Genomic DNA, 18,674 nt, shown 5'->3' with positions numbered 1-18,674 from the left:
ATCACATTAGATGTGTTAAATACACTCCGGGGCAATTGTGTTTAATGTTCTGTAAACTCCCACTGCTACCTTAGTCTGCAGTCACTAAGCAATTTGGCATCACCAACTTGAGGAAAACTGAAGCAAACATAAACCCAATGCAGGAATGGAGAAGGGGAGCAGAGGACAAATAAATGTACATAATTCTAAAGGATTGCAAGGCAAAGGTGAAGGCCTTGATCATACAGCTGCTCCAAAGATGGATTTCTATGCATTCATTGACCCTGTGTTACAATTGTGGTAGCAATTCATATGTAACATTTAAGATCCTTTCAAAGGGACAGTTAGCTAATTAGGATAAAATGCCTTCCATTCCAAGGTCCTATTTAAAGAGCATACACTGTATTTTAGCCCTATTGTTTTGAACAGTGTAAGAGCCAGAAGAAAATGAATTGCAATGTAGGAACATGGGAATTGCCAGATTGGATCAGAACAGTACTGTATCTAACCCAGCATATTTTCTGCAACAGTTGCCAATCCCAAGTGTCAGAGGAAGGTGCAAGAAATCCTGAATTTAGCAGCTATGCAATAACCTACCGTGAAGGAAAGTTTCCTTCTGATCCCCAATAGTTAGAGGTTAGATTGACCCCTGAAGCACAAGGGTTTATATTCCTCCCAGAACTCGTTTCTGGTTTACCACTTATGATTCTAACTGGATATTTTCATTACCCAAATAAATATACATGCCCTTTTTAATTCTGCTAAGCTCTTGCCCTCATTGATATCTTGTGGCAGTGAGTTCCACAGCTAATTGCATACCTGACATTCCCCAACCACCTAATCTAGCCTACGTCTCCACAGTGTGGACGTCCCCATAGTAGCACTTCCACTGAACGTGTACTGATGTCAGGGCCCGAAACCTGCGCTGTCTGACCTAGTGGTTGGAGCCAGGAGTAGTGGTTGGAGTCAGAATTGTGGTCATACCAAGGGTGAAAGCTGGAATCAGCAACTGGGTCAGGGAGTGGTGACAGGGTCAGGGACAAGGTGTGGTGGCAGGAACAAAGAACAGGGCGAGACAGCAAGAACAAGGAGCAGAAACCAGGCAGGGAAGCAAGGAACTTGGTCTCAGAGGTCTAGGCAGTAACAGGCTTAGAGACTAGTTGCTCAGACGAGGGATGGGACAGGAACAGGAAGCTTTGCACCCGGTGATGCCCAATCAGCCGGCTGCCGTTAGTCATCTGACCTGGTTGAGTCAACCTGTGCCGCTCCTGGTAGCGGAGTGTTAGCAGCATTTTGCTCAGTGGCACAGACAATAAGGCTCCCACTCGGCGGGCCTGGGTTTGAGATGTGGGCTCCTTGACAGGAGATTCGTGGACAGGAGGCCAGCTTCCCCCTGAAGCCAATGGAAAGGCTGCCACTGAATTCCCCCCGGGGGGGGGGGGAGGGGTGTACACTCCATCTGAACTCCCCCTTCATCCCCCTAGTGGTCAAACCAACCAAAATGAAGAACATTCCAAGAACCAAGAATATACCAACATGACATCTTGACTACATCGAGATGCACCAAGGCTTATAAGCCAGTCACTGTCAAAGCCAATTTTAGAAGTGCTCAATGAGGCTGTTAAGAATGCTGGAGACACAAGACAGTTTATGTGAACAAACATGGCTGTCGCATCACACTTTCTTTTTAAGCAAGAGATACCACACACTACAAACTGGAGGCCAACATTAAGTGCATTGTCACTTATTAACCCTGAAGTTGGACACTGTTTCCGAACAAGACCAGCAAATGCTCACTATCTTTCTGCAAGAAACACAACTGACTGGTTAGAAGCATGCCATGCAACAGTGAAAAACTCAGCAGCTGAGAAAATGAAGAACTCTCACCACATTCAAAAAATTTGCATACATGGCTGATGAATGCACCGATGCAAATAGACATCAAGTATTAAGTCATTGTATACATTATCTTGATATCATTGGTAGACCAGTAGATGCATTTCTAGATGTGCAGGTTATAGAAGACACATTGGCTGCATCTGTGACACTCCACATCTTAGAAGAGTTAAATGCTTGTAAACTGGACCCCAAACAGATGGCTGCTTGAGCATTTGATGGAGCTGCAAATTTCCCTGGAAGCGGGCTGGCCTTTGGGGCGCCGTGCACAGGGTTTGCCTGATTCCCACCTGACCTGCCAAGAGCCAGTTGGGCTGACGGAGGCGGCAGGCAGCAGGCAAGCAGCAGCGTCTGGAGAGGGCAGAGGGACCCGAGCTACAGCAGGGCAGTTGGATGATCAGCCTGGTGACTCCTCTGGAGCAGGGGTGTCCCTCCTCCCCCTGCTCCACTGCCTTGTGCAGCCAGTGATGCTGCTGTTCCGCCCTCTCAAGTTCCCTTCCAGTCCTCTGATTTTGTGATTTACTCAACTAGCACTAGTACGAGCTGCAGAATCTTCAAAAGGCATTTAAAGAGTTATAAATGTAATGTCTTTGTTATATTCTTTTTTCAAGAAGAGTCCAAAAAGACTGAACATCTTGGAAAAAACAGACGATTCTCTGGGATTGAAGTTCAAATTAGTCCAAACTGGGAAAACTTGCTGGCTTTCCCATGCGCAATCCTTGGCTGTTTTCTTAAAATTAATGCAACCATTATTACTGGCTTTATCTACCAAGATGGGACGGATCTAAGTAGTGAGGCTGGTGGGCTATGGCTACTATGTTCAGAGAATACAATCGTCTTTCTCTCTTATAAGTCTACTGTTAAGACTTGGTCATTAAACAATGCAATCCAGGCATCTGCTACAACAGTCATAGATCTTTCTCCAGCAATAGAAGCTACACTTGGATCAATCAGAAAGATATCCATTGAAAACGTACTGGAAGAAGCAAAGACATCAGTCCTGAAGTTGACTAATGAAGGCCCTTATATTGAATCCTTAGGTGAAGAGGACAAGAAGTTTCAGAGTGGTAGCCATGTTAGTCTGTATCAGCAAAAACAACGAGGAGTCCTTGTGGCACCTTAGAGACTAACAAATTTATTTGGGCATAAGCTTTCATGGGCTAGAACCCACTTCATCAGATGCATGGAGTGGAAAATACAGTAAAAGGTATATATATACATAGTACATGAAAAGATGGGGGTTGCCTTACCAAGTGGGGGGTCAGTCTAACAAGATAATTCAGTTAACAGGAAATGGGCCACCCTCATTACCACTACAAAAGTGATTTTTCCTCCCTTGGTATTCTACTGTTAATTGAATTGTCTCGTTAGACTGACCCCCAACTTGGTAAGGCAATTTCCAACTTTTCATGTACTATGTATATATATATACCTGCTACTGTATTTTCTACTCCATGCATCTGATGAAGTGGGTTCTAGCCCACAAAAACTTATGCCCAAATAAATTTGTTAGTCTCTAAGGTGCCACAAGGATGCCTCGTTGTTTTTTCAGGACAAGAAGCGTTTGTTAAGCCAGCTTAAAAAGTACACAGACTTGATTCTTACAAATCTACAACAGCAACTTCTGGATTCTACTCAACCTCTATGTAGCTTTTACAGATACCAATCTTATAAAATATAAAATACCAACAGTTTAGTCAGGGGTGCTGAGAGTGAGGGTGCTGAGAGCCACTGAACCAAACTGTAAACCCTGTAGACAATGGACTCCACTGCAAGACAGGGGGATGCAGCAGCATTCCCAGCACCTATGAGTTGAGTGAAGTGAGGCATTACCAGCAATGGGGCTGCCAAGTGATCAGGACAACACAGAGAATCTGATCACAGAGTGGAGTGTCACACCATGAATGAACGAAGATTTGACTTCAACTTCTTTACTACCATCTCTAGTGGCTCGACCTGATCTTTGTGCTATGTTTCCTGGGATGAAAGAAATGGGAACTCATCTCTTGCTACTCTCAGTCACAACAGCTACAGTTCAGCATTCTTTTTCTTCATTGAATAGAATTTTGTGTTCTGAAAGAAGTCGCCTTCTGCCTGATCATGTGAATGAACTAATGAAGGACTGGAAGTACTGGACACATGAGAAGCCACCAAAGATGAACGCATTGCATTCGAGAAGTTTGTTAACAGAGTTGTGCAAAAGTACAACAAGAAACCAAGAAGAATGTAGAAGGCTTGAGTAGCCAACTTTAATTTGTGTGATTTTAAAACAAGAGTTAAATCTAATAAAATGGTCGTGAAACATTTTTCAGTTACTATGTTGCCATACAGCTCTACATTCGCTCTCACAGTCTCACTCCTCGGCCCTCACCTCACATAACACATTGTGGGCCACATATGTGGCCCACAATGGTAAATAGGTTAAGAACCACTGAGTTAGATAGCTTGTTTTTAGCATCTAAGATGCCTGATTATGATTACAATGTCTGATGGTCAGTGTCAATGGTTTACAGTCAAGCTGAAAGGGCATATCAAGAGGGGTCCCACAGAGATTTGTCCGGGGTGCGGTTTTATTCAACATCTTCATGAATGATTTGTATAATGGCATAGAGAGTACACTTATGAAGTTTGCATAAGATACCAAGCTGGGAGGGGCTGCAAATGCTTTGGAGACAGGATTAGAATTCATAATGATCTTGACAAAGTGGAGAAATGGTCTAAACTACATAGGATGAAATTCAATAAGAACAAATGCAAAGTACTACATTTAAGAAGGAATAATCAATTGCACAAATACAAAATTGGAAATTACTGCCTAGGAAGGAGTACTGCAGAAAAGAATCTGGGGGTTATAGAGGGTTACAAACTAAATATGAGTCAACAATGTAATACCATTGCAAAAATAAGCAAACATCATTCTGGGATATGTTAGCAGGAGTGTTGTAAGCAAGACACAAGAAGTAATTCTTCCACTCTACTCCATGCTGATATCTGGAGTACTGTGTCCAGTTCTAGGCACCACACTTTGGGAAAGATGTGGACAAACTGGACAAGTCCAGAGGAGAACCACAAAAATTATTAAAGGTCTAGAAAACTTGAGGAAAGAATGAATGAAAACATTGGGTTTGTTTAGTTTGGAGAAGAGATGACTGAGTGGGGACATGATAACAGTCTTCAAGTAAGTAAAAGGTTGTTATAAAGAAAAGGGTGAGAAATTGCACTCCTTATCCACTGACAATGGGACAAGACGTAATGGGCTTAAATTGCAGCAAGGATGATTTAGGTTACACATTAGAAAAAACTTCCAAACTTCCAAACTGTCAACTTCCAAACTGTCAAAAACAGGTTAGACAAACACCTGTCAGGGATGGTCTGGATAATACCTTGTCCTGCCTCAGTGCAGGGGACTGGACCAGATAACCTAGCGACGTCTCTTCCAGTCCTGCACTTCTATGTTTATTTATCAATATCAATGCAAAAGGATTAAATGCACAGCAAATAATGAGCATCAAGGGGAACAAAGGAACCTCTCACAGCACTCCCCAGCCCCTGCCAAGTCATGCATTTCATGTATGGAGAGACTACTGTGGTGAGGGAGAAGGGGGTTGGGCAGGGTAGCTATGCCTGGGGTTGGTGGGACAGAGCTTCAGTTGCCAAACTACTACCGTGTAAACATCACCCCGACCACTGACCTTTCAAAAATTATACATCCTTCCTGTGAATTGGCGCTAATGGGCCTGCATGTTTCCGAGCACTCCTCTGAGGTGAGGAGAGCCCTACGGGCCCATGGAAGGATGTGCCCAGGTCCTTGCAAGGCTGGGCTCTATGGGACTGACCCACTGGAGTCCACTGAAAGACTCCCATTGATTTCAATGGGCTTTTGAATCAAGCACTAGGTCAACAAATACAAGCCCTAGAGCATTCAGCATGTGTATGCCTTTAAACTTCCCAGAGTGCATTAGTCCACGAGGGAGGAAAACTGTAGTCATTTTATTTTTAAAGAATGCAAAGGGACAGTTTATTGCCATAAAAAATGGGAGTAACCACCTGTAATATCTATTCAGGATTCAGTATTGACATGCCGTTACATTAGTTTTATCAAAGACTGCCCAGGTTGTTCACAGCCTGTTATGATGGAAGTAGCAAAAAGTAACAACTACCTAATATGCTCTGTTCAGTGAGCTGATGAGGGTGACTAGCTATTGCTATTGTATTACAGAACTTACAACCGGTCCCAACAAACAATAAGCTACAATTCAGGGGACTGCTTCATTTATTGCTCTGCCCAATGTTTGGCTTTGCCCAAACACCATAGCCAGCTACTCCTATTGACTTCCATGGGCATCATATCAAGGCCTTAGACATTTGACAATGCTACTCCCAAAGACATTAATGCCCTTGCTGTACAGGCCAAATTGTTTCACAGCTGCCCTCTTGATTGGGAGAAGTTACCCATCGAGGCCAAAACAAGGAAAAACATTTCCGGCACGCTGTCAAAGCAGGCATCCTGTGTCTCCTTCACACTTGGGAAATAAGTGGGGCAGGCTTTCATTGGCTCCTATGGATGGAACTCAACAGGTGCTTTATCATAGGCAGAGAGAGTCAAAGTCCAAGTTCCTGCCAATAAAGGGCCAGAAGTCATGTAAAATTTGCTCTGGGTATGTGAAGCCAGACAAAACATGAGGTCAAACAGGTTGTTCTCATAGTGTGTAGCAAGCAGAAAACCATCTCGGTATCATGTACGCCGCAAATTGGGGCAAAGGTGAACAACCGTGTAATGATAAAAGAGGACACCCAAAACATCACACGTGCCAGGAAAACCCTGCATGTTCCATCAGACTGAGCAGAAAACTTACCAGACTGCACTGCCGTAGAACAGAAGAGTGCAGTTTCAAGGGTGCATTGAGCAACGCTGCTAAACCCCACACATCCTGCGCCCTCAGTACGATCACTCAGGCCAGTCACCTGCAAACACCCGAGGCCGCTGGGCATGGCACGAACTTGGTGCCTGGGGCTAATATTTTTTAGGTTTGAGTCCCACATCCCATGTCCCTCGACTCAGTTTGATATTTTCCAGCATTGACATACTTGGTTTTTGCTCATTTCTTTCAGTCCTTCTGCCCTTCTGGCATTACAGCCCCACTTCTCCCCATCCCTGACCATGCAGCCCAAGTCCCCCCACAGCCGCACTCCCCTCTCACTACCCCACTCCACCTATGTTCTCCCACACACACACAACCGTGCTACACCCATGCTCTCTCCTTCCACGGCCGCCCTGAGTCCCCATATATTGCACCTGTTCACACAGGCAATAGGATGTTGAGGATGACAGCTCTGAATGGAGTCCATGGGGGACATTGGAAGGATAATGCACATTAATGTTGATAACTGGCCATGTGACTTACCTATCAATACTGATATCTACCTATTTAACAAAACAGGGAATTTCCCCCAAACAAACACTTGGCTGGGTCAGAGTTAAGGTTGCTCAACAGCAAATTCTACAAAGACAATCGCTACCAAGCAGATCTATAATCACCATAGCTTAGCTCTTAAACATACTGCAACATTTAAAAGTCTTAGAACAAGACATAAAATAAATACCACAATGCTTTATAAAAGGGTAAAATTTTCAAAAGCACCTACCTGACTTCGGAGGCAAAGTCTTATTTTCAAAAGGGACTGAGTCACTTTAGAGCCCATTTGAAAGTGAATGGGATTTAGGCTCCAAAGTGCCCAATGGCCAGAATTTCAAAGGTTACGTAGGCACCTAAAGATGCAGAAAGGCACCTAGCAAGATTTTCAAAGCTGCCTAAGTAGATTAGGTGCCTGACTTCCATTGAAATCAGAGTTAGGTGCCTAATGTAAGTGCTTACAAAACCCATTAAGCACCTATCTGCATCTTTAGGCACCTAAATACCTTTGAAAATCTGTCCCTAAATCACTTTTGATACTGGCATTTAGGCTCCCAAGTCACATTTTGAATTTTTTACTCAAAGCAGCATCTTAAACATGATCTGTGCAACACAAGATTTTTGATTTCATTATCCAAGTACAGCTTTCTAAAAGATGCATGATACTCCAATACACACATGAACAGAGTGCAACCAGAATCTACAGTTTCTTTAATCTGTAGGTACCTGTACTCCCTTATTAGAAGAAAACAAAAACAACTGGGTATTTCTGATGTACTCACCTCCACCATAGGTAGTGGCCAACATAATTGAAGACACCCATGCAATCTCACTGTAGGATGTGCCAAAGAAATCCTGGATTTCTTTGAAGAAGATTGCTATGGCTTTAGGAAAAGCATATGAAAATCCAATGGAAATGAACGCTCCAAATACTACTGCCCAGCCCCATCCCCCATCAGGAGCGGTGTAGGCTAGGCCTGTGTTAGCTGGAGGCGACATGGCCAGGCTAAATTAAAGCCCAGAAAGCACTCCTCTGGAAGCCCTGAAAAACAAAGTGTACACACACAAAGTTAGTCCTTGGGCAAGTTCTCCACAGCCAGTTCTCTCTCTCTCTCTCACTCACTCAATCGCGGTGGTCAGGGTTTGGAAAATTTGCAACTACGAGAGCAGAGTCAACAGAAATTTCAAACACTGTTTTAGAAAAACACAATTCCTAGATAAATCACATTGTAGGTTATTCAGGGCAATGGATAGCAGCTAATTCTAAATCTATTAACACCCCCTCCCCTAGTGACTCTACCTGCCCCACTCGCTTTTACCTAGGACCGATGAGATACCAGGCATCTCCATAATTATTCTTTTGGAGGTGGCTATTACTTAAGACTAAGGCCAAGATTTTGTCACGGAGGTCACAGAAGTCATGGAATCTATGACTTCCAGAGACCTCTGTGACATTTTCCACTTCAGCCCCGGGATGGCGGGGCTACAGATGCCCAGTCGCCACAGGTGGACCCCGGAGCTCCCAGCTGTGGGCCCGCAGCTCCGAACTGCCACAGGCAGCTGGGGGGGGGGGGGGGAGGGATGAAATACTGTGGGTAGCCCCTGGAGCCCCAGCAGTGGTGAGTGCTGGACCCTCCTCCCTCCCCATTTTGTCAGTTATTTTTAGTAAGCCAGGGACAGGTCACAGGCTTCGTTCATTTTTGTTTATTGCCTGTGACCTGTCCGTGACTTTTACTAAAAATATCATGACAAAATCTTTGCTTTACTTAAGAATAACAGCCCAAATTTTGACCATTTCCACACCCCTTTGCAACTCCAGTGGCTTCAATTGGCTCACTCTGGGATGCAAATCCAGGAAAAATTCCTTCTGTGTTTAACGTTCCACTCTTTTGGAAAGAACAGAATTGTATCACTTTATCTCCTTCCTACTGCTGTGTGTATTCAGGGAAAACCTGAAACCCCCCCCCCCCATCATCACCACCACCACCACCACCACACACATAAGCAGGAAAAGGCAGAAAGGGACAGCTTGAAAATGCCACCAGGAGCACAAAGACAGCGTGACTGCTACAGAACCATCTGTGGGAACATGCACCCTCAACACACACATGCATGATCATGCACACAGACTACACGTAGGACACGTGCATACACACAGAACACACCAGGGGCAAATCAGATCAAAGGATTCTTACTCAAGGACCTTATTATGTGTAATGCACATGCCTGAAGAACACAATAGGATATGCATATGCAAAGAACACCTCTGCATCCAAAGAATGCACATAGAACACACAGCACATGCCTCTGGAATACACATAGAACAAGTACATGGGAATCACATGCACACCCAGCACACATGCAGGCATTGTGAATGCACATGGATACACAGAAACAATGCAAGAAACATGCACATGCAGTATACGGATGATCTGTGACACACACAGGGACATAGCACACAGATTACATCAGACACATCGCTTAGGGCACACACAGGACTCGTCTCCATAGGGCACAGCAATAACACATGAAGCACATGGGCGTATGGAACACGCACAGTGCACAGGCTACACAGATATGGGGCAAACACCCTGGACTCACACACACGGCACTGTACACAGAGTGCACCCCCACAGGTACATCCATACGGCACAGGGATAATACATGAAGCTCACATGAATGTGGCACACACAGGGTACACGAGAAACAAGCCAGTCACTGCACCTAGCACGCACACGCAGGCAGAGGCGTGTGGCACACGGGCCGCGCACAGGGGGCACAAGCAGGCACGTGCATAGGGCACACGGGCCACACACAGGGGGCACAGGCAGGCAGAGGCATGTGGCACACGGGCCGCACACAGGGGGCACAGGCAGGCAGAGGCATGTGGCACACGGGCCGCACACAGGGGGCACAGGCAGGCAGAGGCGTGTGGCACACGGGCCGCGCACAGGGGGCACAGGCAGGCAGGGGCGTGTGGCACACGGGCCGCGCACAGGGGGCACAGGCAGGCAGGGGCGTGTGGCACACGGGCCGCGCACAGGGGGCACAGGCAGGCAGGGGCGTGTGGCACACGGGCCGCGCACAGGGGGCACAGGCAGGCAGGGGCGTGTGGCACACGGGCCGCGCACAGGGGGCACAGGCAGGCAGGGGCGTGTGGCACACGGGCCGCGCACAGGGGGCACAGGCAGGCAGAGGCGTGTGGCACACGGGCCGCGCACAGGGGGCACAGGCAGGCAGGGGCGTGTGGCACACGGGCCGCGCACAGGGGGCACAGGCAGGCAGGGGCGTGTGGCACACGGGCCGCGCACAGGGGGCACAGGCAGGCAGGGGCGTGTGGCACACGGGCCGCGCACAGGGGGCACAGGCAGGCAGGGGCGTGTGGCACACGGGCCGCGCACAGGGGGCACAGGCAGGCAGGGGCGTGTGGCACACGGGCCGCGCACAGGGGGCACAGGCAGGCAGGGGCGTGTGGCACACGGGCCGCGCACAGGGGGCACAGGCAGGCAGAGGCGTGTGGCACACGGGCCGCGCACAGGGGGCACAGGCAGGCAGGGGCGTGTGGCACACGGGCCGCGCACAGGGGGCACAGGCAGGCAGGGGCGTGTGGCACACGGGCCGCGCACAGGGGGCACAGGCAGGCAGGGGCGTGTGGCACACGGGCCGCGCACAGGGGGCACAGGCAGGCAGGGGCGTGTGGCACACGGGCCGCGCACAGGGGGCACACGCGGACACACACGCATGTGCCATGTGGCACACAGGCTGTGCAGGCAGGCCACCGGCAGGCCACGCGCACGGGCACCCCCCGCTACCAGCTCAGCTCGCGAGCAAGTTCCCAGCTGGAAACACCGGGCAAGCCCCGTCCCCGCGCCGGCCGCTTCCCGGGCCCCCGCGCCGGGCCGGCCACTCACCTGCGCGCTGAGCCGGGAAAGCGCCCGAGCGGGCGGAAAATCTCAACGCAACCGGCGCGGGGGGGGGGGGGGGGGACAAGAAACCCCCGCGGGGGCGGGGCCGGGGAGCAAGGTCTCTCCTCCAGCCTGCCCGGCCCAGACCCGGGCGGGGGGGGGGGGGGGGGAGGACACTCCTAGTGACTCCCTTGCCCTGGGACAAGTCCCACCCCGGGAACCCCCCCCCCCAACACACACACAGGCCCGCCCTGCCTCTGCATGGGGCTGAAAATCGCACCCCCAGCCGGAGAGCAAGCCCCCCCGCAGCCACGCAGGGCTCTCTGCCCAGGCCTCCGCCAAGCTCGCTGGGGCGGGGTGGGGGGGGCCGTCCTGGTGCGCTGTACAAACAACGGATCTGGTCTGAAAAGCGGGAACCCTGGCTGCAAGGGGCACGGCCCCGACCCAGTCACCCGCACTCTCCTTACCCGGGTTGCCAAGACCCCCCCACCCTACTAGAATCGCCAAAGGGGCGGTGAAGGGCAGCGGCTTCTTGTGACTGGGTTGCTGGCTTCCTTCCGCTGGCTTCCCCTGCTTGGTTTCATTCACAGGGGTGAGCGCCGCTCACCGCGCCTCGGGGCGGTTTTGCTTTCTCGCTCTCACGCGCCGGAGCCCTTCGAGGCTGCAGCGTGCCGACTGCAGAAACGGCAAGGCCACTTCCCCCTGAAAAGCTGTTTATTCCATTTTTTTTTAAAGGCAATGGCGTTTATAGTACTAGGGAGGGCCACACCACCCCCCCTCCCCGCCCCCCAAAAAAAGAAGTGTACAAAAGTTTTGAAAATGTTGCCAAAGAAAAGATTTGAAGCACAAAATAATTGGTCTTTGAATATAATCTATTTTCCACTTATTTTTAATACATTCCATAGAGCTATTTAAGTTCTTTTATGTATAAAAGCAAACCTAAGGGCCTAAACAGTGGGCCAAAGCCTGATCGAGCATGTTCTGTTAAGGTTCAGTTCCATTTTTCCCACACCCCCTGGTTCAAAGTGGTTTCCATTATCTACAGGGTTTGCAGTTTGGTTCAACGGTTCTCAGCATCCCTACTATAAAAATTGTTCCAGCAGCCCGGCTCCACCCTAGTTTCTATGACAGGCAAGCCGCATCTCCACTCACCTCACACATCCTAAATTGCCCAAATAAACATTGTAAAATGCAAAACAATCATGAACCAAAGAGCATTTGGGTCTTGTGTTATTTGTTTAATATTCTTTTATGCCCGCTGCTCTGCATAACCAGGTATCTTTAAAACATATAAATAAATGTTATTTCTGCATGATTACAAAATCTGAGATTAAACAGAAAACCTCAGACCTTGGAAGATAGGAGAATTTATAGAAAGTTTAAAATATTTATCACAAAATCCCAGATATTATATTCTATGATAAGGTGAACATAGAAATGGTTTTGTAGATTTTGTTAAATAGTATCCCTTCACTTGTCTGAGTAGAAAAATCAATGTTTCTGTTAAGCAGGTAACATCTCCTTTAACGCTAATTTCCTTCTCATAAAACGGCACATGGATTGCTTTTAATCTAAAAATCTCATATTACAAATGCATGTTTGTGTAATATAACAGCATATCATTTACATTTTGTTATATCTCACCATGTTTATGCATAGCAGTTTGCTGTGCAATACATAATTATATTTATATCCCTACATATCAAAATTCTCTTTATGAAACCTATTGGTAACAATTTAATTCTTCAGCAGCACAAGTTGCCAGTAAATTTCGGTTGCCTTCTCACACCCGTATTTAGTCCAACTTTGCCTCCTCAGTTCTGGTTTATATAAGGGCCTGATTCAAAGCCCTTTGAGATCAATAAAAAGCCCTCAAGGCCCCCCATCTACCACCTTTGGGATAAGGCAGCTATTTCTGAACCACTCCAAACTTTGTGGCAGTTCACATCCAGATCTGAGTTTTGCAACTAGTCCCTCTTTGTACAACACACTAAACCAAAACCCATCTCCACACCAGAGACATTTTAATCTGGATTTGGAGACATGCAGATACAGTTATCAATCTGAATTTGGTGACTCAAGTCAATCTCTATTCTCAGGAATTCTGGGACCATACAGTGTTTATCAGGGTAAATGGAACCCAAAATCACCTTCAGGGCTTGTGGAATAGCATCCTGTTGTGATTATTTTTTTGACATAATGTGATGATGTTATTATGCAGTATCATCATGCTGTGCAGTGACATGCTAGCATATCACAATATTGTGGTCTGTTAGATGGTACAGGGCAGGTCTCCTTTCTAAGAGTCAGAAGAACCACACAGCCTGGTTGCCATACATAGTCTCATAGCCATAAAGCAATATTTTGACTCCCTGCATCTGAAGAAGTTTTTTTTTTACCCGTGAAAGCTTATGCCCAAATAAATCTGTTAGACTTTAAGGTGCCACCAGATTCCTCATTGTTTTTATAAAGCAATAGGTACACTGTATTTATGGAACATTTAGTATTAGGGAGAATATTTTCCAGCATGAAAGCAGCTCATGTAAGTAATTTCTGACATCTAGATTGTGCATGTTCCACATCCTGATGGTAACCTAGATAGGCCTAACTTCTTTAGGCACCCCCACTGGAATCTTAATCTGGTTCCCCCGAATGACTAACACCTCTCATTTGAGAGAAGTTTCCTTTCAGACCCTGCTATATTCCTTTTGTTCTTCTGTGTTCTGGGTCTTTGGCCCTCCCATTAAAAAAATCAGCCCTGTAGGCTCAGCAGGAAATCAAGCCAGAGTCCTCAGAGCCACTGGTTCAGGCATTGTCCCTTAACAGCTCTTGTGTTTGCTGAAGGGTGACTTTATCTTTCCATTCCTGGTTGTTTTTCCAGCCAGCCTTATATTGAGGTAACCTAATGTATTCATATAGTAAACATCCCAACAACCAGGCCAACATACCACATTGGTAATTTATCACAGGGCAGCTCCAAATCCATCACAGTTATAACCTGCCTTTTCAAGAGAGCCTGGTGATTGCAATTTTAAAAAAGTATCTTATTTAAACGGGGCCTGATTGTCAAAAAAGGCTAAGAACCCACCCTCTGGAAATCAGGGCTCTTTAGGTGTCTCAAGCGGAGTACCCAAAACCACTACTTTTGAAAATGTAGCCCTAAACATCTTATTATTAATCCACTTAATGTGCATTGTTTTGTTGCATACAAGTAGATTTACAGCTGTTTAAAATGGTAAAAATTCCCTTTAAAAAGAGACTTCTTTGGGCCTGAGTATGTATATCTTTATAATACCACTAATCGAAGAAAGCTTTTATTTTCTTTTAGTTACATTAGTAAAGTCATAGGGAGGAATGCTGTCCATGCATTTCACAGGAAGCATGGTCATTAGAGTCCAAAGGGAAAACCCAACCATACAAGAGTGCAAGAACTAAAATGAATCAATAGAGTCCATGTTTGCTTAGACCAGTATTTAAGGCAAATCTTTCATGTGCCATTGAATTTTCACGAGGGTTGAAGGTTATCTTACAATTCAAAAATTACCATAAATAAATCTTAAATCCCTGAACCAGTCCAAGTTCTTTACTCACTGATCTCCATAGAAACAATTCATTATCCTTACGTAACAAACCAGTTTTTTTTAATTGGTTTTACTATGTAGGGCCAATACACAAGATGGCACAATAGATTACACTATGCTGAGTAATCACTTACATCTGAGATATCAACTTCAGTTCAAGGGAAACATTTGGTAGTTCAACCTGGCAAATAGCGTGAAACTCCCCATAAACTGTAACATCAGTGGAATCCAGATCCTTTTTCATGTACAACAATTCCATTAATTTCCTCAGTGTGACCTCATTTTGGGAAAGAGATTACCTAGTACATTTGAAAATGGTCATGTGTGTTTAGAGTTCTTACAATATTCTTAATTTGCTGAAGGGATCAGTATGTATTACTGTGGATTATCATTAGACAATGTTTTTTAATTCCAGAAAGTCCTTTGCACTAGATCTAAAACAGATACAATCATTACATTCAAGCTTGAAGACATATCAATAGTTTCTCTCAATAACCATAGCAGAACTTATGGCAGTGATAGCTTTATCCTCTTTTGACCAGGACTTTGGATTTCCTCATCACTGAGCATGACTAAACAAAGTTAAAATGCCTTCCAAGAGCGTTTAGCCCACAGGCCCTCCAGCCCTTAGGGATTTATTAGCACTAATAATTGCAAGTTAGGAGTTTTAATTAAATGAAAACTTACTTATTCAATTCCCAGTGCTGTGATCTAGTGAGAAGCCAGCAATAAAGAGGACTGCAAATGAATGGGCTGCCACTGGCTAGAGTCATGCTCCGAACAGGAGTGGCGGTTGTACCACGTCTGCCTCACCCATCTAGGTCAAGCTGAGATTCTTGGTGGGGCAAAAACTTCGACTGTCATCAGCTTTATCAGATATGAGGGTCAACCACTCATTTTGGGCATTCGCCTCATGCGCTGAATTTCAGTTTCGGGAGGTATCCCACCAGTTAGATACTAGATCTCACAGGGTGAAGTTCTGTAGTCTGTATAATTGCTCAGATTCCCCATTAACTAGAACTGGGTGGACATTTCACAGGGAAATCTGAAAGCAAACAAACAAAGCTATCTCCATCCAAAATTCAGGCTCAGTTCCCCCCGAAGACTCACATTTTCAGATGAAATTGGGCTGAGACCCCAGGTTCCATCAACCTGCTTAGCATTTGTACATTCTGTGCGTGAGATGCAGGTGGCCTGAAGTCCTCCCAGATGTCAGATACACTATCACTGGAGATATGTTTGGGGCCTGGGCAGCTGGCTCACTCTCCTCACCCCCTGAGTTTCTCTTTAGCAGAGAAGTAATTAAACAGTGCAAATAGAGACTATAGGTATAACCCAGGATGCTGGATATTCACAAGAGCTACGAGGAACAGATAATGATCCCAAATTTGGGATGGCATCCACAGTCACTGACATAGGCAAGAAAAAGAAACCTATCCACTAAAGCAAACTATGTGGCAATAGGGGACATTGCATCCTCTGAACTCTGCATTTGCCATCCACTAACTAAATTAATTCTTGGGATGGTTAGGTCCCAATTCAGACAGAGGGCTGTGGGGAGCTGCAGAGGTGGAAGAGCGTGGAGATAAGTGTGCCAGAAGCAATCCAAAACCCACCTCTTGGACATTTATGATACAGGCCTTTGGGAATCCAAAGATTGCGCTCTTTGAAATTGTGACATATACAGTTGGCTATTTTATTAAAAACTCTCTCACTTAGAGGATAATGTCTGAGAAAGACTGAGACATAACATTGGGGTAGGTTTGTGGATAGGCCCATTATTAGGAAATGCTTTAGGGTCAGATCCTTCTGTCCATTCCATGGTGTGGAGAGGAGCAAAGCAGCATCACTACCAGCAAGGAGGAGCCAGCTAGTGAGGAATAGCTACCAGCAGACTGACTTAAGAAACATGAAGTTGCTTGGGAATTAAGGGTGTATAGATGACCAGAGAGGGGCAACCAACCTCGACAGCACACTTGCCTAGCAACCCAATGGGTATTTTGGTAGAAAACGTGGCCTCCCCCGCCGAAATCCCTTGTTCCTTCTGCAGGTGTACGGGACTAGCTGCCACAAAGCAGAGATGCATGGCAATTGGGGTGCCGAATCACACAGGGTATGTCCACTTTGCAATTAGACACCTGCAGCTGGCCTGTTCCCACTGACCTGGGCTCAGGGCAAGGGGCTGTTTAATTGTGGTGCAGATCTTTGGGCTCGGGCTGCAGCCTGAGGTCTGGGACCCTCCCAGCTTGCAGGGTCTTAGAGCCCAAGGCCCAGTCCGAGCCTGGATGTTTACATTGTAATTAAACAGTGCTGCAACCAGAGCCCACGAGCCCAAGTGAGTTGGCACAGGCCAGCCATGGGTGTCTAATTTCAATGCAGACATGCCCACAGGCACCCCGCTGCCTAGGCAGCCTGCAGAGCTCAATTGCACTGATCCTGCTACATTTCCATCCTCACATGCTTCACGCAGGATTGGCAGGGGCAGCAACTGGCCCTGGAAGAGAGTTCTAGTGTATTGGTATGAACTGATAACAGTACAGCAAGTAGCTAGGGACATGGCAATCTTCTCCAGCTCACGTCCCTTTCCATTTAGTAATGCTGTACAAGGGGTCAAGGAGCGGTCAAAACAGAAACTTGGTGTTTGTTAAGCTCCAGTATAAATAGCAGAGAAGAGGCCAAACTGCCAGAGGAATTCATACAAGAAATAATTCATTTGTTATCCCGGGAAATGCTTAAATAGCTCTAGGCCCAGGTCTAGATACATATACCATCACTGCTGGAAAGGATGGCTTCCTGTAAACCAGAAACTAGATCTAGCAGTGAGATTTTTGTTTTAGCAAGTGTTTCAATGAGAATAACCTGAATAGAGCTGTTGTAGCCAAGTTGATCCCTGGATATTAGAGAGACAGGGTAGTTGAGGTAATATCTTCACTAACTAATAAAAGATATTAGTTCACCCATCTTGTCTCTCTAATAACCCAGACAGAAAGTTACAGAGATAAAACAGATTAGATTTAAAGGAATCATATCACCAGAATGTTTTCACTTAGGAATTATTCCCTGGCTACTACATTGCAAATATCGTTTCTTACCTTTTAACCCTGGAGTGGACCCTATTCTGTTAGATTTGGAAAATGGTTACCTAAGAGGAGGGAAATAACATGGTTGAGGTTTTCAAAGCAGTGCAGGGGACTTAGCTATTCATTTTAAAAGAGGATGTCGGGCTAAATCCCCTCCACAGCTTAGAAAATCTCAGCCCCTGTATTTAATTCTATCATGACTGGGAGTAAAAGCTGGCAGTATTTAAAATTATGTACATACATGGCCAAATGCATGGCTTGTGCAGAAGGATGTATAAATAACAGATAAGTCAGTGGGTGTTGCAGTGTCCCCCTGGACAGAGAAGAAATAGGACAGTTGTTTGCAACGAATATAAAGGGGCTTGTTTATTGAGGCCACTGGACATAGACATTCGCTGTTACATGAAGTCTTTAAATCGTGATTTGAGGACTTCAGTAACTCAGCTAGAGGTTAGGGGTCTATTACAGGACTGGGTGTGTGAGTACCTGTGACCTGCATCGTGCAGAAGGTCAGACTAGATGATGCTGATGGTCCCTTCTGTCTTAAATTCTACAAATCTAGGATATCCTGTTCATTCCCATTCCATGGCTTTCTGCTCCCACACTATAGCCTTTTCTTCACTACCAACAAAAAGTACGTTTTTACCTCAGGATAGCGAACACATGTGAGCTAAAAACCACAGTGAAGACAAGGCATTTCAGTGTTACCATAGGTAAATGAGGTGAGATCAGGCATTTTAGTTTTATTGCAAGGTAAACTAGGGCAGGATTAGAGTGCTGACCTTGCCTAGTTTACCCTGCTGTAAAACTAAGGGCCTA

At 46.2% G+C, this 18,674-nt stretch overlaps 1 protein-coding gene across 2 annotated transcripts in view; it reads right to left on the bottom strand.

Moving 5' to 3' along the window:
- LOC140915228 (monocarboxylate transporter 2-like) overlaps positions 1–18,674 on the bottom strand; it is a 61,177-nt gene that overhangs the window by 36,843 nt on the left and 5,660 nt on the right. The window contains exons 1-2 of one of the 2 annotated variants that reach the window (XM_073354801.1): positions 11,201–11,241; positions 8,072–8,331 (exon numbers count right to left, since the gene is read on the bottom strand). The exons of the other annotated variant lie outside the window; for it this stretch is intronic. Of the exons in view, the coding sequence (XP_073210902.1) occupies positions 8,072–8,288 (217 nt within the window). The 5' untranslated portion in view covers positions 8,289–8,331; positions 11,201–11,241. Of the gene's footprint in view, positions 1–8,071; positions 8,332–11,200; positions 11,242–18,674 lie in introns of those variants that run through there. 2 annotated transcript variants of the gene reach the window in all.

The sequence above is a fragment of the Lepidochelys kempii genome, chromosome 7 (assembly GCF_965140265.1).
Source record: "Lepidochelys kempii isolate rLepKem1 chromosome 7, rLepKem1.hap2, whole genome shotgun sequence".
In the NCBI taxonomy this organism is placed as follows: Eukaryota; Metazoa; Chordata; order Testudines; family Cheloniidae; genus Lepidochelys; species Lepidochelys kempii.
Note: the sequence above shows the minus strand (reverse complement) of the source record. Positions and strands in the feature narration are given on the sequence as shown.